The sequence below is a fragment of the Rousettus aegyptiacus genome, unplaced genomic scaffold (assembly GCF_014176215.1).
Source record: "Rousettus aegyptiacus isolate mRouAeg1 unplaced genomic scaffold, mRouAeg1.p scaffold_m13_p_3, whole genome shotgun sequence".
In the NCBI taxonomy this organism is placed as follows: Eukaryota; Metazoa; Chordata; class Mammalia; order Chiroptera; family Pteropodidae; genus Rousettus; species Rousettus aegyptiacus.
In genome coordinates, this window is record NW_023416306.1 from 33,872,651 (window position 1) to 33,898,247 (window position 25,597).

Genomic DNA, 25,597 nt, shown 5'->3' on the forward strand with positions numbered 1-25,597 from the left:
ACATTATAAGCTTATACTACTGTTCATAATGATCAAACTCAAATCTAGTATTAAATATATCTTGAGATAAATCTGAATGAATAGGAAGAAAAAATCACATGTGTTTCCTTATATGTGAAAAGATCTGATACTCATCGCTAAGCCTCCTTATCTCTTTAGAGTTCTCAATGGAAAGTCAGTCCTCAAACCTTGCAATCTTAACCTTGCAATAATCCTACTTTACCTCCGAGGCAGCACAGGAGAACAGCACTTAAGCTGGGGTGAGAATATGCAAATAGACAGAAGGTACCCAATATTAAGTGCCAGAGAACCTCTGGGACCTGAGCCACCTGATATTCTAAGCTTCATATCTGAGGGAAGGCCTGAAGTTCTAATGCTATAAGCCTGTTTGTTCACGTGATTTTATTTTTTGTTACTCTTAAGGCTGTGCTCCATTTATTACATTTGAGTAATGACTCAGAAAACAGAATAAAAGTCTCTGAAAAAAATTCAAGCTTCCAATAGAGGCTAATGGGTTAATGTGATTATGAAAAATATAGGTCTCACACTTTACATGCACATCATCTATTGTGATATCTCTTTGCTATTCTGGCCTTATGATAAAACTCATGCTAGGAACTAAGACTAAACAAAGAATACAGAACTACTGGAATTGATACTAACCTGTGTGCAGCATAGCACCTCCTTACTACTTATAGTGCATATTTGAATGATTTTTAATAAACCAAATTTAAATATCACTAGTTGCCTGTCTTCTGTAACTGATGTATATGCATTCTAATGATATTTCTCATGTCTGCCTCTATCTTTTTCAAGATAAGCATGTCTTGATTCCAACTTCATGTTGACAAATGGTTTTGGAAAACAGATCCCAAGAGAAGTCAGTAACTGTCCACAGTTCCAAGCCTAACAGAAAACACGCCCTAAGAATTCCATAAGCAACAAACTAAAGGATCCATGGTCCCGAAGTCCCCAAGAATCCTCAGACATTTCACTGCCCCCCTCTCTTGAGTCATCCTTATCAACGACTCTGATAAACAAGCTCGTTGATACAGCTATGCAGCAAACGGGCCAATAAGTATAAACAGCTGTACTTACATGTGTCTGGCTTGAGCTGACTGTTGGTAATGCCAAAGTACTGAGGATTTTCAATGACAGGGATCTTGGTCATTCCAATAATGACAGCATCGGGGCCACCCTCTGAAGATGATGGGGTATTGCTCCCATTGGAGATATGGTGGAGAGGGCTGGCAGAGTCATCATCATTGCTGATAACTGAAGCTGGGCCTAGAGTTGGAAAAAATACATATTCTTCTATAATTTTTAATGTCTTTTTTGAGCTATAATTCACATATAAAAATTCACCCATTTAAAATGTACAACTCAGTGCGTTTTAGTGTATTCAGAGAATTGTGCAACCATCACTGCAATCTAATTTTAGGACATTTTCGTCATTCCAATTAGTTGTTACTCCCCATCCTTCCCCATTCCCAGGCCCAGGCAGTCATAAATTTAATTTCTATCTCTGTGGATTTACCTCTTCAGCAAATTTCCTATAAATGGAATTAGATAATATGTGATCCTGTGGGACAGACTTCATTCACTTAGCATAATGTTTTTAAGGTTCATTCACATTGTAGCATGTTATTATTTTATTCCTTTTTATTTCCAAATAATATTCCATTATGTGGATATGTCACATTTAGTAAATTCATTTGTCAATTGGTGGACATTTGGGTTGCTTCAACTTTTTGGCTATTGTGAATCATGCTCCTATGAGCATTCACGTACAAGATTTCGTGTGGACATATGTTTTCATTTCTCTTGAGTAGACTTGCCTGAATCATGTGGTAACTCTATGTTTCACATTTTGAGAAGCAGCCAAACTGCTTTCCAAAGTGGCTGCACCATTTTATATTCCCACCAGCATTGTGTGAGGGTTCCAGTTTCTTTAGTTCTTTCTCCTGTAATGTAATATGTAGCTTTCCATTCTGTTGTCTGAACATCTTTAGAACACTCTCTCATTGAAACCGGCATAAATCTAGGATTCTGTCTCACAGTATATTGAAAGATGTACTAGGAGTTTGAAGATCTGAATCCTTTTCTCCACTCTTCGATCAGGTCACTTACCTTCTTTGTACCTCTATATCCACTTACACTTACAAAATGTGCAAAATGTTATCTGCTTATTATTTTATAATACTAGAATGAGATTACTGATATGAAAACTTATTTTAAATTTAAATGTACTTTATGAGTATTAATTACTGCTAGGTATTACTAAATAACTTTACAACTGGTTCTTCTCTCTGTATAATCTGTCAGTAGCTACACCACTTTTGCCTACAAAACAATGGCTCCATCCCATGGCAATTTACCTGCTTTGTTTTGTCCTGTAATATTATTTATAGAATCATTCCATGAGTGTCTTTAGACTAAGGCAATACCATAGCATTTTTCATATGACACTTTAATTTTCTCATCCAGTCTCAGAATATATCTTCCTACTGTGTCTTGTCTAAACAATCTGTCCATTGACCACTAAACTCATACTGTTACAACCAAAAATAGGTTTGTGAAGATAAAGGTCTATATGAGATCTTCAAAAACAATTAATATCCCAGTGGCTCATGGTAGACACTCTATACATGAAAAGTAGACAAAGCCCCCTAGACAAGTATTTTTCACACATATTTTTGCAGTGCACTGAATGGATGCAGGGCCCAAGGAAAGAAACCACTGGCCACACTATTGGCATAAACCAAGAGGAAGATAGGAAGGAGAGGATAAGGAGGAAACACAAAGGAAAGGCAGTGAAAAGGCAGAATTTAATACTCAGCCAAGGCAAATGCATACTAGAAAAAGGAAACTCTGAATCACTCCTTTCTGAGTAAGGGAATGTGTTTTCATCTAACCCCCTGAGGATGCATGTTTCAGCACCTCCATCCATTCTTTACCTCTTCCCTCACATTTAACTATTTCAGTGGGAAGCATCACAATTCTAAAAACAAAAGTTGTTGTGTCATACATTTTTAAATTCCCTCTGAAATATCATTGTAATCCATCTCCCAATCAAGATCCATTTTCTCCTCATATGGGGATTATCACAATATGTAGTGATAACAATTGGACATTACCCACTAGCTGAATCTTAAACAAACTATGCAGGAGGCATCCAACTGCTATTATACGTAATTTTTAAAGCATTCTCTCAAGGGGATGTGCACTTAAGATGCCTTTAATGATATTCTCTGGCTTAATTCTGCAAACAAGTCCTCACACAGCCAATTTAGAAGCTACAGAACACTCAAAGCAAAGGCAAGCTCTCCAGTTGTATTTGTCTTTGTGTCTAGCTCGCCAGCATTAGCAAAGAGTAGAAATCCTGCCAACAAAAAAGACAAGTTCATTCTAATATCCTTAACCATCCTTGTTTTATGATTTGCTTCCCAACAGGTCTAGACCAGAGCTTAAACCCAAAGATGAAAAATTGAAAGTACTGTGCTAAGGTTTCTGCATCTTGTAAATAAAACCCTCCCACCACGGGGTCCCTCACTTTGCTTATGATGCAGCTGTTTCCTCCTTCAGGGTTAGTTACCCAAGCAGGCTGCTGCCTGAGTTCCCTGAGGGAGGTGTCGTCAAGGCCGCACCTTTCTCAACTGATTCCACGCTACATGTTTACCCTCAGAAACGCAGGAGCTGTCATGCTCAAATACTCCACATGCTGTCTGAAGGCCAGCGATATTTGCTTCTGGAGCCTCTGCAACAATTAGAAATGTACTGATCTCAGTTGCCTTCATCTCTGATTCTCTTTTGGCCCAGGTCAGACTACCAAGATTCCTATAGCGTTTCATCATTTCAGAAGAGGTTGATACCTAGAAGACAATGTCAAGATTCCTCCAGGGCTCTGCCATGAACATAGCGGGGCCTTAACCCAAAGAGTTCAATGGAAAGACTTTTCTTCACTTCCCTTCCTCCACCAGAAAACACCCTTTCCTTCCCCTAGTCTCTTGGATTTAAATCCTTGACTCTGAGGTAATAGAGCAAAAGAAAATGGGCTCTCATTGGGGGGTTGGGGTATTTTAAGCATAGGAGCAGTATAAAGCACCAAAGGTCATTTTTCAAAAGACTTTCACTTTGCCAGAAGGTTGCTGTTGACAAATCTGAGCAACACATAAACCTCAACAATTTGTCAATTGGAATATTATTTCAAGTGCTGTTTTCTTCATTATTGATGTTCCAAATCCTGGAAGATCGATGTGGTTGGCAACGTTGCAGGGATTCAGCCCATTTTTCTATGAACATTTTGATCTAATGAAGCTCAGCAAAGTTGGGAAGGAGAAAAGCTCTCAGCGGGGACAATAAATGTCTATATAATTTGACAGCAGCCTGTCTGTGCATGTCATGTGATGTGTCATTGTGCGTCTGTGCACGTGCTTCAGGAGACACCATGAAAAGGCAGACAGAAGAGTCAGGGGCACATCACAGAGTGTTATAAGAAATTCATATGAAGACTTGAGAAAATGTCTTATAAAATTAATAAAAAGTTTTAAATTGCTGGGTATGTGCAATTTGCTGAGTTTGGGGTGGATAGTTCTAATTACAGAGCTGACAAATACCAGTTATGCCTGGAAAGATTTTTAGCCCATTTCTCTTTTAATGCATCTCAGATCCAAAGAGGCATTTTTCTTTTGTCAGAGCTGCTCAGTAATATAACCTGCATCTATGACTTTACAGACCTTTCTAAGCCAAACTTATTTTCCTGTGATAAGAATCTATGAAGGTCGTCTGGGGAAGGAATTTCCTTCTCTCAAGACGCAAAATGCCTTTAAGGTGAGGGGGGACTTTATTGTTCTTGAAGAGCTGTATTAAGCATGTCCTTTATTTTCTGTATTCTGGAGTTTCAATATCTGGGGTCTTGATGACACTAGAGGGACTGCCCTGTCTAGGGTTAGCTAGTTCCTCCTATTGATAGTAAAGAACTTGCCTGGGAGCATACCTTTTATATACGAACCAACTAATCCATAATCTACACTCAACCACATTCCTTATCAAGCTATTATACTCCAGGCCACTATCCGCATGCCCACTTACCTCAGAACCAGGTATCAGACAACTAGGGACAGCTCCTGTACCCCAGAACTTACTGAAGTTCCCCAAACCAGCCAATCCTAAACCTACTTACCCTACCTTGCCCATTGCTTCCTGAGGAGACCACAGTGAAGGCTCTTGTCCATGTTTTCCCCTTGCTCCCTCTGCCACCTGATTGACCCCGGTGCTTCCCCATGTGCCTCCCGACCCCCACCAGAAATGGCATGTCTCTTCTCTTGGGAACTGTGAGTAGTGAACTATCTTTTCAACGGCCGTTGTTTCCTGGCCTATTGGCCTCACCACACCAAATAATAACAAAACCAACATTTCAAGGCAGAAGCACTTCTGATGAACTGTAGCTGAAAAAACATTTCTGAAGAAGAATTATCTCTTCTGGGTGAAACCTCTTTTTGAAGCTTTCCAGGTACCAGCAACCCTCTGCAGGGCAAACTGGCCTGGAAAATGTTTAAGTGGTTACAGTGATTTTCTACTTAGTGGAGAGAAGACCCCACCTCACTGTGCTGTAATGGGAGAGTTTATCACTCAACTCCCCCCGCCACCCTTACACACAGAGCAAGCCTTAAAATCGTACACTGTCAGGATTGCCCAGCAGGACACTCTCTGGTATCGCAAAATGACTATGATCAGCTGTGTCTGAAACTTGCCCCTGGGGGGTCACCAACAAATCCTGTTCTGGTCAAGCTTAATAGTCCAACTTTGCCATATCTCCACTTTCTCTCTGCTCTTTAAGAGCTTTCCCCTTGGAATCCATGGGGCTAGTTAAGGGACAAAATGACAAATATCAGACTCAAAAAGAATTGGGAAACATGGTTCCTCATATGGATGGATAAACACATATGGAGCAGATGGCTCAGAACTGAAAGGCTCTATGATACTGATACACTTCCGCTACTTTGCAATTTTACCTATAGCCAGCTGACCTTGCTTCCAAAATAAATACCAACCAATAGATGCCTAAGATGGCCAGATCTTGAAAACACATACATGCAGAATAGAAGAAAGTATATTTTTTCATGCCTTCTAAGCAGTTCTCGTTTGTCACCTCTATAACCAAGAAAATACTGAACAAATTGGAGGTCCCAGGAGATCACACCTGATTTCAATCCTAGAGATGTGACACATTATCTATACTCATTTAATTGGTAGCTACAAACTCTGCTTTTCAATTGTCAGCACATTGTCTAAATGCAAGAAATAGAATGCAATCAAGCACAAATCACAGTGTCTGGATGTTAGTCTTGTTTTGAAAGAGAAATGGTCATAAATGAACAGCTGATTTACCAATTCAGAAATTTATTACATCTTGGCCAATGGGAGAGAGTTGACTCACACTTTTCCAGACTTGAATTTTCAGCTAATTTTGCTGTGCATGGACCAGTAGTACAGTAGCATTTTATTTCCTTAACTTTCTTAAAAATGCATCAACGACCTAGAATTGGGTGACAGTTGATGCTTCCCCATAGGATAAAAACAAGTCAACTTCAAAAGTACAGAACCATTTACTGAACTCAATTAGCAACAGTAATGCCTTTCCAGAAAACTTCTAGGCCTCTTTCTTCAGCAAATCAGAAACCAGGAACACAGAAAACAAATACAAGGCCAACGAGTATGAAGGGGAGCTAAGCAGTTTCATCTGAATTAAACACAAACTCATTACTTAGCCAAAGAAGGAGTGAGTAACTACTTACCAACACCTTGTCTTGATTTTACTTTCCCAAATCCAAACCATGAGAAATCTGAAAACCACAACAAAACATAAAATAAACTTCGAAAGAGAAGCGTAAACCAGAGGCATTCAGCACTGTCCTTAGTAAAATAACTCAGGCTCCCTCAGAACTCTCCAGTGAAGACCAAAGCTTCCTCTCAAACAGCTAACCCTTGGATTTTTGTGTAAAGATTTATTCCTCATCCTGAGAACATGGAGGCTCAAATCAGATAGGAGACAGCAGCCTGTCTTCAAGAAAAAAAAAAAAAAAAAAAAAAAAAAACAGCCAAAATTCAAGGTTAACAACTCTGAGTAGTTTCCTTTCTTTCTCACTTTCTCTCTTCCCCCTAAATATCAAATCATCTAACAGGAAAGTTGCAGGGGTAAAAACAAACAATGCATTTAACAAATACACCATGGTTCTGACCTGCAGCCCTGTGGGAAAATATGAAGAGAAAACAGTCTTTTCTGGAGCTGAGACAGGCAGTAAAAGAGGACCATGAAAGAAATCCCTTGGGATAACTAACACTTGGGCTGGGTGGGGATTCAAGAGGGAAAAGAAAGAGGGATCTTAATTCTACACAATTCCGTGACTGACTTGCTGTGTGACAGTGGGCAGCTCACAGCAGTTCTGTGCCTCTTACAATGCAAGGCTCCACTGGTACATGTAAGGAAAGGTCTGTCAGATGTCTGGAGGTCCCCCAATGAATAAGGCCCCAGTGAAATGTCTGTTTGTTACCTGGGCCCAGCTGTTTCCCTTCTAGGTAATTTCCACTGGGTTCGAAATGAATTCTACACAGAATTCTATATCCCTAGCTACAAGGCCAATAAAGGGAATGGAGCCTTAATAAGTAACTATTTCTCAGTTCTTTAGATCCGTAGTGATTTTCACAGGCAGTGGGATAAAAAGCTAGGTAGAAGAAAAGCCATTTGAAATAAAGCAATGTATATAAAACTGTTTGCACACTCGAAAATACCTTACAAAGTTGTTGTCATGATTACTATTTTTTCAAGTATTTTAGCCCTTCCTTTCCTAGTACCTTAGAATTTCCGTTCTCTAACCTATTTTACTTCTGATTGGTATTCCTCTGAATGTTTTCTTCCAGGTTTTAGGAAACAGAATGAAGGGCTGGCTTTTATCCAATGCCAAATAAAGATTCCTTTGCACAGAAGACAGTGAACCTCATTCACAGGGTCCTTGGTCTAGCAACGCAGGGCTGTGCCTGTGGATTTCTTAGCCACAACTGTTGGATTTCCATAGCTTTAATTAAACCATAAATTGCATTTTTTAAGACTGCTTTTTTCAACTGAGCATTTTTTTCAAAATCACATTTCTATCTTACAAAAAAAAATCCACTGAAGAACAATGCCATAGCATCTGATGACACATTTCAGACTTTTTTTTAGGTGAGTCAACCCTTGGTTGACCTCCCAAATTGCAAGGACCTTGTTAGTTTACAATCCCTTCATTTTTTATTTTTTATGCCTACAGCACCTGGTGTTCCAAGGTGGTCTACCATCCAAGTACTAATCAGGCCCAACCCTGCTTAGCTTCTGAGAGCAGATGGGATCAGGCTTGTTCAGGGTGGCATGGCTGTAGACCATTTCAGACTATTTTTTGATCATTATCTATGATAAACACGACTGCAATGAAATCTTTACATATCTTAAGTATTCCCATCCCTACTTTTAAAAGTAATTCTCTCAAGGTAAATTTTAGAAACAAGTCAAAGGGGATGAATAATGTAAAGGTTCTCAGCACATGTAACCAAATTTCTTTCCTCCTACATTTGATCTTACTTCCACTGACTGTGTAGAAAGTGCATTTCCAGTGGAAAAGCTATTTTCATCACACCGTTGGTGTGTCTCCACCAAGCTGAACAGAAACCTGGCCAATACCCACCCCTGACCTGTGCCACATAAAACCACTCATGCCCCAGGCTTATAGGCTGGTATCTGGCATAGGTGCAGTAGATACAGGGGGGCGGGGAGGGGGAAGAATAAGGCAGATAACACTTGTGTAGTCATTATAACTCACCAAGTGCCTCCCACCACCCCCAAACATTTCTCCCTTGATCCCCAGTCAAACCCCACAACATATTATCCTCTGTTCATTGACATGGAATTCAGCGACTTAGAGAGAATGGCAGACTTTGCAAAGGTCATGGCTCATAGTGACTCAGTCTTCTGATGCCAAATCAGGTTTTTTTAAAATTCTTTCACAGTTGCCTTTTCAAAAATAGCAAAAATTAGCCAAAGGTTACAATGTTACAATTAGGATTCAATTTTATATACAGGAAAGCACTGTAAGTAGTGTATCATTCTCACAGCAGAAGATTTGAAGAAAAATGAGCTGCATGGTCTGCCATCAAGAAACTTACAATCAGCTACCCTAGAAATATGTCCAGGATGTATGAGCCTCAAAGGAGGAGCATCTATTCCAATGGGGGATGGGGTAGGAGGATGAGCCAAGGAAGAGTCCTCTGGCTTCTGAACAATGGATTATAATTTACTAAGAATGGTGAAAATCCAAGGAGATTTATGGCTAGCATAGAGTACTGCCTGTGTTGAAGGGCTGATGCAACTGGAAAGGGGAGGAAATGGAGAAACGAAGAGTTTGAAAAGTAAATCTTTTATAATGAAAATTACAGGTAACCTCCTGCCATGTGCCCACATGCACACACACACACACACACACACACACACACACACACACACATAAAACCTCAAGCCAGGCAATAGCATGATCAAGATTAATTTTAGAAAAGTAATTTTGGCTGCAGGGCCCAAACAGGATTATAAGAGGGCAAGACTGAGGGTTAAGGAGGCTTCTAGAGAAATGAAGGCATGCAAGAACTGTGGCTTGAGCCAGGTAACAAGGAAGTGGGATACAGAAGAGAAGAAGATGGCTGTTAGGTATTTTTAGGGGGATCAATAGGACATGATAATTGACCACAAGTTGAGAGGTGTATGGGAAATGAACAGTGAAAGTCTGGACAATGAGACATATCCTGATGCTGCCCATGGTGTCTCCAAGGAACTTAGAAGGGAAACAGGATTAGAGGGTCAAATCCCAAACAAGGCGTCTGTGTAAGGACCAGTGTTCAGACCTCAAAACACATGTCTAATACCTAAAATGGATTTGCTCAAGTTCAAGAATTCACAATTTAATGGGAGAGCAGAAGTTAGATATTGTACCTAGGACACATTTCTCGTGTGGGCACCTAAAACACCCTTTCTTGCAGGCACAAATATAATGGCATCCAACTGAAGCTAACTTTTAACAAACTTTTCCTAAATTACTTAAACATTTCTAAATTCTCTTTAGCAGCAACACAATTTTTATGTAGGAAAGAGTACAATCTTCTTGACCATATCCCACAGTACTTGAAAAATTTAACAGACCGGATATAGCAAGGTCACATTGGTACCTCTGCCCCATACCCCAAAGCTGTCCTTTGTTTGACAGCTCATTCTAGATGGATTTAAACAGTAGTCTGAAAATCTTAGTACTAAATTTTGCCAGCAAAATTTTCCCACAAGGCCAAAAAGAAACAATTTCTCAATTTCCTGCGATGTTTCACCCATTGGGAATCTAGTCCTGCCAAACATTCTTTTATTTTCTGTTTAATAAGAGATACTTTACTCACTGCAAAATAAAGGGCTCCTTCAAAAGCAAATGTAGTTTCAGTAAGCTTAACGGAACTCCTCCTTTTTGAGTTTAGACCAACAAAGACTCTAAATTATGAAATGTACCAATTAAGTCCAACTTACATTGAAGAAAGTTCAATCTTCCAAGACCGGAAAGAGAACTATAGAAAAAAATGGCACATTAATGCATTAAAAACTCTAAGATGGGACTTAAACTAAATAAAATAAGTGGCAGTGAAGATTGCTTTTTAAACATCTCCCAAAGGAAACAGCTAGGATTTAGGGGGATTGAAAAGGAATATTTATGATGCCAGTAAGAGAATCAAAGGAAGGAGAAAGTAATATGGAGTAATATGGAGAAATCTAATCTTCCCTGTGGGTGCTGACCTGCACAAACACTCACTGTGATTGTGAGAAGCGTTCTGATCTCTAGAGAACGTAATTTCTGGATTTTTTTTAAGTTAAAAAAGTCAATTTAGTATGTTAGGAGAAAAATTATCTTTCTTCCCAAGTAATTCTGAAGAAATTAAAATTTTCTATGTTCTCTAACATAACTTCTTAATATTTTAAGGCAAAGTTCGTCACCCACTACCCCTTAAAAAACATCTGTAACATTCTCATTGAGGCAAATGGGAAAATATGATTTACTGACAGAAATGTACTTCACCTCCAACTTTCTATGGTCGCACTCCCTGAAGGACACATGAAAGAGGAGCTCTCGGCTACCTTGCTGCAGGGACTGTGTGGACCAGTGTTGAGCCCAGAGTGGACACTCAGTAAATGCTTGATGGAGTAGCTGGTTGCCTGTTACCTCAACAAAGAGCTCAAAGGACTGGTCATTGGCACGTAGGGGAAATGAATGCAAAGGATTCCTCTGCTGACAACATAATCACCTCCCTTTCCAACTGACACACAATCAGAGCGAGTAATAGTTTGCTTAAAATTAATTCCAGTTCCTCAGGCCACTAAACAATGTAGTTTAGGGCCAAGTTTCCACTTCAATTTAATCTTAAAATTTCACTTAAGGACACAACCTTTATATAAATTCATATCTGCAGACTAGGAATCAGGCTTGCTTTCAGTTAAATTGTTTGTGGAAATCATGATGCAAAGGGTCCTGGAATCCTCCTGATCCACGGTCATTGGCTTCATTTCTTTCCTTAAACTTCCAATATGACTTCTTATTACTGTTCTCTAAGCGACATTGAACATCTACAATGTGACAAATATGAAGGAAAATATGTGTATATTAGCTAAAACTGCTAGTCGCTCTCTAAAATCTTTCTTTTCTTTCACCCCACCCCCTCCCCCGGGCCCATGGCTAGACTACATTTCCAAGCCCTCCTTGCAGTTAATTGTGGCCACACCATTAAATTCTAGGCAATGGACAGTGAGCAGAGCAATGATGAGCTTCAGCCCATCAAGACTTCCCATGTATGCTACCCCATGCTTTCCCCTTCTACTTGCCTTGAATAAGGACAACACTTACATCAAACTTGGTAATTAGAACTTGAAGATAGCAAAGAAATTCTCTGTTAATTCTCTCAGTATTGATTAACGAGTACAAACAGTATAGAAACTGAGTTATTCTACTGAAGTTCAATAAAGTGAGCTATTAATACTCCAAATCTCATTCATATGCAAGAAATAAACTATTGTGTTGAACCATTACCCACTTTGGGATTGATTTGCTATGGTAGGGAGCCTAACCTAACAAAACATATAGACAAAGAAAAAAGTTTTTCTTGGTGCAGCTACTATAGAAAACAGTATGGCAGGTCCTCAGAAAATTAAAAATAGAAATACCATATGATCCAGTAATTTTACTTCTGGATATTTACATAAAGGAAATGAAAACACTCAGAAAGATATATGCACCCCCACGTTCACTGCAGCATCATTTACAATAACTAAGATATAGAAGCAACCTAAGGACCCATAAATGGATGAATGAATAAAGAAAGTGTGGTATATGTATACAATGAAATATCATTCGCCATAAAATAGAAGGAAATCTTGCTATTTGTGACAACATGGATGAATCTTGAGGCATTATGCTGAATGAAATAAGTCAGACAGAGAAACACAAATACCATGTGATCTCACTTACATGTAGACTCTAAGGACAAAAGAGGGAAAAAATGTCATAGATACGGAGGACAGGTTGGTGGTTGCCAGAGGTAAGGGGTTGGGGGAATGAGTAAGACAGGTGAAAGGGATTAGAAGAGACAAGCTTCTAGTTATAAAACAAATAAATTCCTGGGATGTCATGTACACCATAGTGACAATAAAAATACTCTACTGCATGTTGGGAAGTTGATAAGAGAGATCTTTAAAGTTCTTATCAAAAGAAAAAACATGTAATTATGTGAGGTACTAGATGTTAACTAGACTTAATTGTGGTGATCATTTTGAAGTGTATACAAATATTGAAGCATTATGTTGCATACCTGGAAATAATATAATGTTATTTGTCAATTATGTCTTAAATTTATGTGCTTTTTTGTTTGAGATTTATTAAATGATTCTGTAACTTCCCAACCCCCATCACAAGTTCAAAATTGTATATCCATGTATATTTGCATTTTTCTGAGAAGTCCACAGGTTTCATTAGACCTTCAAAGTCTTCTTCACACCAAGGTGCTAAGAACCACTGAAATACATATAAAGGGCTTTAGAGACAAAAATATAAATGCATACCTATTGTGCATTTATATTCTATTTCATCATGTTCCCTATCAACAGATGATTTGGGTGCTGAGAACCGTCTATCATTTGTCACCTAGATTTTTGAAGCAGACTCCTAACTTGACTCCTGCTCTATTCCTGCCTCCCCTAATCATTTCTCCACAGAGCTGCCAGAGTAATCATTTTCAAATATAAATCAGACTATTGCATTCCCTTGCTTAACATCCATTAAAGGTTTCTTGTTGCATTTAGTATAAACTTCTGGTCATCACCATAGAGTCCCACATGACATGGCCTCAGCCAAGCCACCCTGTCCTCCCACCCCTCCATTTCTTAAACCTCCACAGTGGCCTCTTTCCTGTTCCTGCTCACTTTGGCTTTTTTTCTTGCCTCCTCCCAGAATCATCTTCTTGGCCTTTTTTATGCCTAACCAGTTCTCCTCCTTTAGGTTTCATGTCGACTGTCACATCCTCTGAGGGGCCTCAACCTCACCACTTTAACCAAAGTCTTTCTCAATCCTTCTCCACTCACAATCATCTCATTCTTCTCAGGATGTACCAATAAATCACCTTATTCATTTGATATATTGTATATTGTCTGTGTCCCTTACTAGAACTTGAGCTCCAGGAAGTCGGTGACTGCCTTCAATGAGGCTCCCTCAGAAACAGACGCTGACACAAGGATTCAAGTGTAGGCAGTTTAATTAGGAAGGGATCCAGAAAACATTAGAAGGAAGTGAGCAAGTGACACAGGGAGGGAAGGGAAGCCTGTGAAAAATGCATTTTTCAATGGGTTATACTGTGGGCAACTGTAATTCAAATTCCTGTGGAACTTGGGGAGATGGTATAAAAAACGCCTCAGAGCTATCTCATCCAAAAGGTGTGGAAGTTGGGTCATTAATCCTCCAGCTACCATCTGATATTGGCTGAGGGCTTCAGGCGAAAAGAAAGCCCTTAAGGAGAGAGTCATGGATGCTCACAGCGTGACACTGTGGACAAGTACAGGGACAGTAACAGCCGAGAAGATTTGGATGGAACACCAAATATTTGCTACAGGGATCTCGCATGTGTAGTTGACCAAGATCTCCAGTGCCTTGCACAGAGCCTCAATAAATACTCGTTGAATGAATAAATTAGAATAATTTTTTAAAAGTATAGTGATATGAAGTATAGTAAGTCTAATGAAAATGCAAATACGAACATTACGCACCCTACATAAAAACCACTATGTCTTACAAATATATTTGCTACTCTCTTGATTCATTTGTAGTCCTTGAATAGGACCTTGCTGCAGGCAGTCTTCAAAGGTGAGCAATACTTACAACCCAGCTCTCCAGGCAGGAGTGTGAAATAAAGATGCTGGACTGGATGTCAGATGTGGGCTCTCTCTAGACATTGTAAGAAATTAACTGTATGACTTTGAGTGAGTCATTTCACACCGCCGCTCCCCCCCCCCCCCGCCATAGACTTTGTCTCCTACCATGAAGACAGAGGTTGAAAAATGGCACTGAAGGCCCATTCAGGCTCTAGCAGTCTATAATATTAATCGTTAGGCATATATGACTGAGAATAGATTGCCATGTGGCCTTACATAGCTTTCCAGGGTATTTTGGGAATGTGAGATTATGTGCAATTTAAAGAAAAGCACTCAGTCAACTGGCCTAGATTTTCTCCTGCTAAATAATACTCAGATACTTTGGGATCATTATATCCTCATCTTGAGAGAAGGGCCTGTGCCTTGCAAAGGCAATGCTAAAAAACAATAATTATTAAATACTTGCTATATGTCAGAAAACTTAGTAGAGATTAGATAGTACTTTAATTTGGGGAAATTGGTCAGTTTTATTGCAGCATTAAAAAAATAATAAAAGCAAACTAGAACCTTAAACCCTACAAAGTTCAGAAAGCTCTAGTGGGAATAGATGAAACTAGTCTGGCTTAGAATGCAGAAAAATTTTCTGATTCCATATTTCAAACATTTAATTTGGAGGAAATAAAATTGCCAACTACTTCTCTCTTTCATTTTGAACATGTGGAATATTTCAAAGAAAATTCAGCTGGTCTACATCTTAGTCATTCACAATTAAAAAGTGTTACATTTTTTAAATCCATTGTAAATTCCGAAGGCCTTTTCTTGAACCAAGGTGGTCACAATTATTCCTGGGTGGGTAAAAATGGAACTTCAAACTCCTAATAATTAGTTTCCAACCTTGGAAAGGCAGGAGCAATCTTGTTTATGCATACGAGTTGACAGACATGAGAGAATCATATTAAAGCTTTGCCTTTCTGCTGTACAACCCCAGTGAGAACTCAAAATGCTCTATAAACACTTTTTCTTTAGCTGTCACAAGCTCCCTTCAGGAAAGGCAGGTGATGTCTGGATGCACGCACACAATTTCCCTATTCAAACTGTCTTAACATTGGGTGAATGACTGCCTGAACTTCATCTCAAATTCTCTGCAAAGCAATGCTGGTGAGCACAGGAGCTAGTCTTTGGGAAGGAATTGACTGATCCTCAGGGAATTATCTTAGCGGTGATGTTAGTGGCCCTCAAAGACAGCGACAAGCCCATAGAGGCTGGCAAATACTTTAAGCCAAATTCCCATGAGCTTTGTTTTCATGGAAAACCAAAACGATGACTCATATCTCACTGACTTGCTCAGACCTGTCCATTGTATCGTCATCAAACAAGGCCAAAATGAAGGAAAGCTGCTCTCTCCGCTCTTTTTTTGTGCAAAATTTGTTGCTACACTAAACATACTTAGAAATGTCTTTGCAACTTCTGCTACATATTTATAGTTATATTCATATTCATGCTTGCATTATTTATATTCATATATATATATATATATATATATATATATATATATATATAACATGCAAATTCTTTTTTAAGCTCCTCTAACCGACATTGGCTGTACCTAATGCAAAGCACCATGTAGAAATTTTTCATGATTATATTATGGAATTTTGAAGGGAGATGGGCATGGCAGGGTTTTCAACTACGATTCTCACTATGGGATATTTTCCATTGTCAAATGTCGAACTCTTCTCTCTAATCTGAGAAGGTGGTGACATGCTTCATGTCATCCTTCAGTAACCTTGTCTTTTTTTTTTTTTCAGTGACCCACCACCCCACTCCACATTCTTGAATCGAGCCAAGGTGAGGAAATGTGTAAGGTCAAGATGTTTACTTAATTTGATTATTGTGTGCTCTTCTATTAGGAAACTTCTATAATGGAATAAGACATAAAAGGATTAGATACACTTCTACACTTCAGCTGAATGCTGAATAAAAATAATTGAACAAAATGACCATAAATAGAACAAAATGAAAACTCATTGTTCAAAATTCAATGCCAGTCACACCGATTAATGATTAGCCCCCCTGCTCAGCATCACTTAGGATGTTACACACTGTCAGTGGAAGAAACCCAAACCCACATATGAAGGTGCATTTATTTCTTTAGTGCTTTCCACTAAATGCCCAATATGTTCTTTAAGATCCACTGCTTTTGGGGAAACTAATCAAAATTGACTGGCCAAATCAATGGTTCTCAAACAGGGACCATTTTGTTTCCCAGGGGAAAATTGGCAATGTCCAGAGATATTTTGGATTGTTTCAATGGCAGCGATGAGACGGAGGGTCTGACCTACTCATATTTAATGGCTAAAGGCCAGGGATGCTGCTAAATGACCAACAATGCACAGGACCGTCCCCTGCAACAAAGAATTTAAGGCCCAAACCATCGACGGTGCTGAGACTGAGAAATACCACCTTAGGTCAGGGGCCAGCAGAGGTAGAATTTATCCTTAAACCTTTTATCTCTGTTAAATATAAACCATAGTCTGTCTTTGTTCACTGTTGCTAATGGACTATAGTTTCCCCTCTGTTATTCTAATGTTCTTGTCACTGGTGTCCTTGCTGTCAGTCAGTTTACCATATACTTAGCAAGAAATAGCTCTGATATTGTCACTTCTGTTGCTCCCAAACACCAGAAGGTGCTATTTCAGCCCTAAAACAGAGAGGCAATGCAGTACAAAGGGACGGAAACTGGATTTGGATTCCATGCATTGGGTTCAATCTTTGACCCACCATTTCCTGACAGACACTCCACAGTGACTTGGTCTCTCTAAGAATTTCTACTCAGAGTAAAATTTATCTGCCCTGGCCACCTGATGGGACTGTTTTAGGATTATGTGAGTTAATGTATGTGAGACCTCTGTAAACACTCTGGCATTATGTAAACATGGGGTAAGGAAATAATAATGGCCTAAATCCTCAGTAACATTCAAAACCTTGACCTGACCCCAGATTTGTCACTTATGACACCCCTTAAAACATGCTCAATCCCAATGAACCTATTAGTTTTCATTCCTTAAGTAAATATGCCTTCTATTTTCCTATTTATTTATTAATTCATTCATTCAAGAATTACTCCACCTGATAGTGCAATAAATGCCCTGTAGGTAACAAAGAATAGAGTTCCTGCCTATATGGAACTTCCAAATTCTGTATCTTTGCGCCACTGTTTTTTCTACCTGAAATGTAACCTTCAAGTTCCATCTCTGATAATTAAACCCCATTTATTCGACAAAATCTAGCCTAAAAGTCATTCTACCATGAAGCATTTCTTTATTCCCCAAATCAGAAATTGATATTTGGGTTGTTTGTCTCTCATGTAAATACCACATTCTTCACTGTATTACTTCCTTCCATAATCTAATCCTTTTAGATCTTAGGTACTCTGAGTCAAAAAATCTTCTAATTCCTCACCCACTTCCAAAAGTTCCAGAACAGTTACAACGGTTTCAAGCAAGGTACTTTACACATGGTAGGTATTCAACAAATATCTCAGTTGCTGATTAAACCAGAAGGATTTAAAAGTAGGGCATAAGACACTCACAAAAATAGTAGAGAATGAGTATAGAGCACAGAGGGACAACAGTAGGAGCATTCATCACTGTTGACTACTGTTCTCTGTATTTCCAAGGCACACTATTCTATTGCTCTCATAGTTTGTCTCACTCTGAATTTTAATTATCTACTTACTTGTTGTAACATCCTTTAACTTCTTTATGAACAACGAATATTACTTCCTTGTCTCCCCATTTTACTTCTAGCATTGTGCATAGGGCCTGTTGCATTTTAGGTGCTCAACAAAGATTTATTAAATAAATGAATAAATTCTAAGTTTTCACCTTCGCTTTCTTCAATCAAGAGCCAAGTTTGGCATAACATGGGTTCATAGATGTACTAAACACTGCACTGCTAACCTCTCCTTCCTGGCCCAGCACAGGATTGGAACTCACCCTCACCCTACCCCTCATTACCACCATCAATCCATGTTGCTTGCTTTTGCCAATGAAAAGGGAGCAGGAATGACATGCACCACTCCTAGGCAGAAAATGTGATAGGACTGGGTTGTCCACTTCTTTTTCACAGTGAACCATGATGCTTCATGGTTGGATGGTAGTATCATAAAATTCTGGATTCCTGAGAGAAGATGAAGAAAGCCCCCCTGCCAATATCTGTTATATATGCAGCATGAAGAGAAATAATCTTTTCTGTTTTAAAGGTTATTTGTTTCTGTAGCATAGCCTAGCCTATTCTGACTAATCAATAGTGAAGTTTCAAGGCACCTTATTAAAAGGCAGTCCAATATGTAAGGTTAAGAGAGTATATGCTCACATGTGTATTCTCTAAAGTATACATAGATGTGTACATAAATACATAATAAACAAATGTTAACAAAAAATGCATGAAGTTTTTTAAAGTTCATTGTAATTTAGATTGAGAAATCAGAGATATGACCTTGCAAGCAATCCCCTTAGAAGGCCATGCCTTTGTTTAAAAGATCTGGCCCCTGTTTGTCACATTTTTAGAGCTACTCTTAGGGAATTATTTTAATTAATGTAGTAGAGTCAGCCAACTATTTGAGGGAAACATTTTATTTTTTAATAGTCGAAGATGATGGGGAGCCAGGTTTGATAGGACATGTGGGTGATTAACCTGGGCCACATCACCATTCTTAAAAGTATCAGGGGGTCTGATTGTCTCAGCCCTCTGCCTTTTTTTGTGGAGCTCATAACTTTTATCTTAAGTTATGTCAAAAAGACAAGTTCCAAAAATGCACAGGGTCTCTTGCCTGGTGATTCTCAATTTTTTTCACAGTTCTAGAGTCAAAACTAAGTGTCTATCTCCAGGAACTTTCTTGGCCTCTAAATTCAGTGGTTATAAAATCAATGTGACGTGATGAATACATGGCTGTGTGTTCTTCATAGGGTACATTAGAAGTTGCCTGAACATATTTACTCAGACCATGAAACCATAAAAACAACTGACTCCTGACAGATAAAAGCCCACCGAAAACAGGCTTAATTAAAGGTGCATAGCTAGGGGTTATCATTTTTGTTTGTGTTCTGGACTGAATCATGTAACCCCAAAATTCATATGTTAAAATCCTAATCCCCAAAGTGGCTGTGTTTGAGCCTTTCAGGAGGTAATTAAGGTTAGTGGGGTCATCAGGGTGAGGTCCTAATCTTACAGGGCTGGTGTCCTTATAAGAAAAGACACTAGAGCTTTCTCTCTCTCCCTGTAAGCCACAGAGAAAAGTCTATGTGAGGACGCAGTGAAAAGGTGCTGTCTGCAAGCTAGTAAGAGGGCCCTCACCAAGAACCTTATTGGGTGTGCCGTGGTTTTGAACTTCTAGGCTTCAGAATTGTGATGAATTAAATGTCTGCTCTTTAAACCACCCAGTTGATGATATTCTGTTATGGTGTCCTGAGCAGACTTAAATTTGTTTGTTTTGTTATAGTTGTTGTATGTATCATCAGTCTATATCCACTTCTTCCTCTTCGTTTGGTTTTCTACCCAACCCAAGAGAGATAATGTGATTCAAGATAAAACCAATGTCTCAGGCATAAAAAATCATCATAATTCCATTCCACGCTCACAGTAGTTGGTTCAAGAATCAGCATGTGACAAAAATTAGTGTGATCAAAACTAAGCTTAGCATGTGTTTACAAAAGTTGACATAAGTCATGTTCTCTTTCCTCCTGGATGGGCATCTGGAAGAATATAGCATTAAGAATGGATGGAGGTCATCTTTGTTGCAACCATGAGAGAAAAGTTTGTCTCCAGTTGAGCCAGTCCAACAAAAGAGAGGCAAAAGATGGATCCTGGTTACAGTGTTTAAGCCTTGGATCAAGTCATATCCAGAGCTTGGAATTTATTCCTTGATGGTATATTTATTGTTTAAGACATTTGCAACTGTCAGATGCCAAATTAATATGGAATGGGGCAATAGTAGCCTAATTGTCAATAAGTCAGTCCTGCATCACCAGAAGCTGGAATGAATACCTACCATATTCTGGAGTCCTTCCATGCACCCAAGTTTTATTACCACTAATGTTGAATTGGCCTCTTATGGAGATGTAAATGTTCTGTTCTTCAAAGGCATGTTTGACAGGATGAAAGGCTCTGGGATTTCAATGATTTTGACTCCTCTGAAGATGGGAGGACAGCCTATTATAGCAATTTCCATGGGAATGAAAAGACATATACTTTAGCTATTCAAATATTTAACTAGCTCTTTTGTTGTTGTTTTGAATCCCAACAAGCTGCAGCTGCCTGTTTGTGTCTGTTGTGCCTTTAAGGGGCTTGCTGATTCAGTAAGATCCCTTGAATGCATTAATTAGCCTTCTCTCATTTTCCCAGCCCATGCCCATGAAGAAATGAGCATTAGCAACTCCAAATGCAGAACTTGATGTGAGTCTTGAGGGTATCAAATAAATGGAGGCTCAGAATTGTTGGCTTTCTGATAGGCATTTTTATTCTGGCAGCAGCCTGTATGCCAAGGCTTGTGTGACTGCATGATTAATTTATTGGCTATCAGTATTGGCAGGCAAATGAAACACAGGCCCTGGATTAAAGTGTTACAAGGGAGATGAGACATTAATCAGCCCAGGTACATGAGTCAGAGGAGGTAAGGATTCAGAGAAAATAAAATGTTATGGAAGACTAGGAAATGATTTATCATTTTTAATATATATCATCTAAGCCCACTCTTTATAACTGCTTGTAGGCCTCCATGTTGTGAAGACTTGGGCAATAAAACACTCCTTTCTTAAAACACTAAAGTGAAAGATGCTGGTGGGGAAAATAAAAAAGCATGAAGAATAAACTGACTGTAAAAGAAAAAAGTGTTTGGCTTGAAATTAAATTTCAACTTTAAAAAAAAAAATGATTTAGAAATACAGCTTTTGCTCAGAAGAACTTCATTCTATCACTCAGATAGAGAGAAAGATATGAGGTCTGTCCATGAGGGCCGATTTCTCAGATCATTTTATAATATGGAAAAATATACTTTTGAAGAGTAGGTGGCCATGGCAGGCTTACCAGTTAAAACGACTGATTGAATTAGTGTTTACTAAGAATCCTTGAGCTTGGAAGTTTGGTTCTACACAATTAAGCATTCTCAAATTTGGGGATTAGCAAGAGTAAAGTCTAGCAATTATAGGAAATAAGACAACCCCTCTCCCATTAGTAGTTATTACCCCTTCTTGGGTTTCTTCAATCCAAGAAATTATAAGAATCATTTTCAGAAGGCTTCCCTTTTTGTAACGGGCAGAAACAAACAGCACATCTCAGCATTCTATAATGCTTTATAGCTTATAACAGTAATGTCTTTTCTTAGTTCTAGAAAACAGGCAGAGAAAGAAGGGCTTAAGCAAGTTACCCAGAAACATCAAGAAATGTAATGAGAGAAGAACATTAGGGGGTCTGTTGTCTGCTCCCTCATTCTACCCTTTTTACAAAAATGTTCTGACTTGTTCTGAACATAGGAGAAGTCTATGCTATGTTTATGAACATAGAGACCATTGCTTTATTCCAAATAGTGAGTCACCTGTGACTAGACAAATGCTCGCTGAAATGGCCGTGGCCGCTGCTCTGGTTCAGTCCTCTGTACCTCTCACACCTGCTGTCTTGGCCTCCTGCTCTCCTGCTTTCTTCTTGCCCTCCTCTGGTCCATCTTACGTCCTGAAGCTGGAGAGAACTTTCTAAAATGCCATTCAGATCATCTTCTTCAATTGAAGGTTCCATGTCACTGCCTTACAACCCAACTCCTCATCTAGGTCTTGACTTGAACTTCCTTTCCAGACTCTTCTCTTCCAGGCACTTTCTCTCATCTTGTGCCTTAGTAACTGAGGTAGCGATTGGTAGCTGGGTCTTGTCTCTGTGTCTTGACTCTATGTCTTAGCCATTGCCAATCCTTCCCTCAGTTTTTCCTATTTATTCTTTATTATTCAAGCGTCACCCCTTTCAGTATGCCTCCCCTGACCACTTCAAACTGAAGCAAATGTTTCTCCTCTCTGCTCACATGAAATCTTTTGCATGCATTATAATGATTTTCTCACTTATCTATGACCTCAACTAGATCATAAATTTTTGAGGAGAATCCTCTAGTCTTTCAAGCATTTATTCCTACACAGTGCCTGACATAAAGCTTTTGCACCTGTAGCAGCCCACGCAGAGCTGGGCCATTCCACTACACCCTGATTGGTGCCCCCTGGAGTTGCTCAGCCTAAGCCAAGGGCAAGCTTCCTGTGTTCCACTATTAGAGATCCATACCTTTGAGCTCTAGCTCTTTGCCTTCAAAAATCCCTGGGGAAAATGCAACCATTTTTTGGCAAAGAGAACACGTCAAACATCATAGCCCTTGAGACCAAGCACTGTTTGACTGAGTGCCTAGCCAGCTTGTCAGTAGGGCCCTGGGGAATGACAGCAATGAGTAGCCACCTTTATGTGAAGGAAAGGGAGGAACAAGAAAGGCCTAATGCCTAGGGGATTTCCCAGGGAGGTGGCGGACTTCTGCCCTGGGCAGGGAGGCTATGAGAGAGGGGTGGGGTACAGGAGCCATGCCTTCTCTACTTCATGAGTCCTCCTAAGCACCTCTAGGTATAATAACTGCTCAGCTCCTGTACACACAAGGATTCACTTCATCAACTAAAAATGATTCAATTAAGAATTTACTGTGTACAATATTATGGGAAAGATTAGCATTCAGTGAGTTCTTCCTACATACTGGGAATCTTATTATTACAAGCTCATCATTACACCATCAAGTAGGTATTATAATCCCTATTTATAAGGTGCAAAGGAATTCAGTAATTTTTGGATTATACAGGCAGGAAACAAAGCAAAGCAACTGTGTAGTCAAGAATTTAAAAATTATTATCTATAAAAAATGAAAAACATAGGGATAAGATATATTGGAACGGAAAAAAAAGGAAACAGTAAAATGACATAGGTGACGTATTCATAGACAAACGTTCGCCCAAGACCTTTATAATCAGCTAACTTTTTCTTCAAGGGCCTCTTCACAGGGAACAGTATTGTATCCCAAAGTATGCACATCATCCAGGCTAAGATTAGCCAGTCTTTTACCGTGCTTAAGAGCTACCATGGCATACGAGGGTGCCTGGAAGACAGGACATTAGGAGGGACTCCTGAGTCACTCATATCAGTCGTGTCATCAGATTTCCGGGGAAAAGGATAAATAATTCTGCCTACTCTTTCAATGTTTTGTCTATGGGAATGCAATGTGCCTGCACGTATAGAAACATCTGGGCCTGAAGTTTTTCACTTTCAGGGGAATGCTGCCTGTCCCACAGCCCTAGGCCTTGCTGTCCCCTAGACTCAACCTGGGACACTCGTTCTTTCATTAGTTTATTCAACCTTATTTATGATGATAAACTATCTTAAGACAAGTGAACAAAATAGACAAAAATTCCAACAGTGACACAGCTTATACTTTGTGGAGGAGACAGGTGATCAACAGTAACAACAAGGAAATATGTAGCATGCATGTGAGTGGTCAGGGCTTTGAAGAGAAGTGAGGCAGGAAAGAGGGATGGGGACCATCAAGTAGGAGTAAGGACTGCAGATGAATATGGTCGGGGAAGGCCTCCTGTGAGGAGGTGACACTTGAGCAAGGACCTGAAGGGGTGCATTCCAGGGAGAAAGGACCACAAACACAAAGGCTGTGGGGAAAGACTGTACCCAGGGTGGGCTCCGAACAGCAAGGAGGACAGTGAGGGTATATAATCCAGAAGAGAGAATAGGAGAACCTGGGCCAGGTTGGCAGCTGTGGAGAGGGATCAAAGCAGTTAGATTCTAGATATAGTTTGAGGGCTAAGCTGATAGAGATTTGGACAAGGGGTGTGAATAAAGTGAGGTGTCATGAGGACTCACAGATTTTGGTCTGGGCATCAATTTAGTGAGCTGGGTGGGAGCCTGAGGGGAGGTAGTGGAAATCACATCTCAGGGGACAGCCAGGGCTCTGTTCTGACATGCTCAGTGTAAGATGCCTGTTAGGCATCCAAGTGGGGCTGTGAGCAGATGGTTGGCCATGGAAGAGAGGTCTCTGCCAGAGATGAGACTGAGGCAAATCCAGCATTTAGATGGATTCAAAGCTATAAGACTGGATGAAGTCCCCACAAGAGTGTGTAGAACTGGAGGTGAGAGAGGCTCAGGTACTATTCCTGGGGCTCAACAATGGTTACAGTGAGGAGACAAAAGCAGCCACCTCTCTGAGGAGGGAGGAAAACAAGAGGATGGGGTATCCTGGAGTCAAATGAAGAAAGTATCTGAAGAAGCTACAAGCTGTGTCGGGTGTTGCTGACAGGCCAGGATTGGTAAGGAGAGTGACCATGGACTTAACAATGGTGACCTTGAAAGGAGACTTTCTGGTGCTACATTCAAAAGTAAAATCAGTAAAAGTCCCATTTGACGGAACTAAAGAGAAAGGGGGATAGCAGAGTCCAGAAAGGAAGATGGCTCTTTCCAGAAGATCTCTGTAGGAGGCTAAGAGAAAGAGCAGTAGATGGAGGCAGGGGTGCGAGGTCAGGAGGAGTTTATTTTTCACAAGTGAGAAATGGCAGTGCATTTGTAAGCTGAGGAGAGCGATTCAGACAGAAGGAACTGTGATTTTGCAAGGAGAGGAGACAACTTCTGGGGTGATGTCCTTGACCAGGTACAAGGGAGGCAGAATCCAGCACACATCTTAGGGGCTGTCTTAGGGGAATAGCACCAAAAAGGAAGGCAAGGCCACACATGGCACCAAGAACAGACACAGACGGGGACATGGTGGGGAGGGTGGGGACTGCGGGGCTCTCTCCTGAAGGTGTTTATTTTTCCAAGGCAATGAAAGCCACGTCTGGGGAAGAGGAGGTGGAGGGATGCAGAGAGAGAAAGATATAGAACCGTTCTCTAGGTTGCAGATTCAGAAAGTCTGGATGCAGAAATCTAATAGAGAAAATACTTGAGACTATTGTTCATCAGTGAGCACAACAGGTACACTTCCCCAAGCACCACATGGTGTGGATCAAAGCATCCCATGACTTTGTTAGGGGAAAAAGAGGTGGAGGGCATTCAGAGAGA

General features: G+C 39.8%; 1 protein-coding gene and 1 non-coding gene across 6 annotated transcripts in view; both read right to left on the bottom strand.

Annotated features, from left to right (window-relative positions):
• Positions 1–25,597, bottom strand: part of NTRK2 (neurotrophic receptor tyrosine kinase 2) — a 319,160-nt gene that overhangs the window by 140,151 nt on the left and 153,412 nt on the right. For 3 of the 5 annotated variants that reach the window (XM_016130219.2, XM_016130217.2, XM_016130222.2), the window contains 2 exons: positions 6,798–6,845; positions 1,099–1,287 (listed from right to left, as the gene is read on the bottom strand). In XM_016130219.2, coding sequence (XP_015985705.2) covers positions 1,099–1,287; positions 6,798–6,845 — 237 coding nt within the window. The remainder of the gene's footprint in view (positions 1–1,098; positions 1,288–6,797; positions 6,846–25,597) is intronic. The other 2 variants (XM_016130220.2, XM_016130223.2) reach the window with 1 other exon arrangement.
• Positions 8,298–8,416, bottom strand: LOC118600973. The gene has a single exon (XR_004950130.1). It is a non-coding gene; the product is annotated as a 5S ribosomal RNA (ribosomal RNA).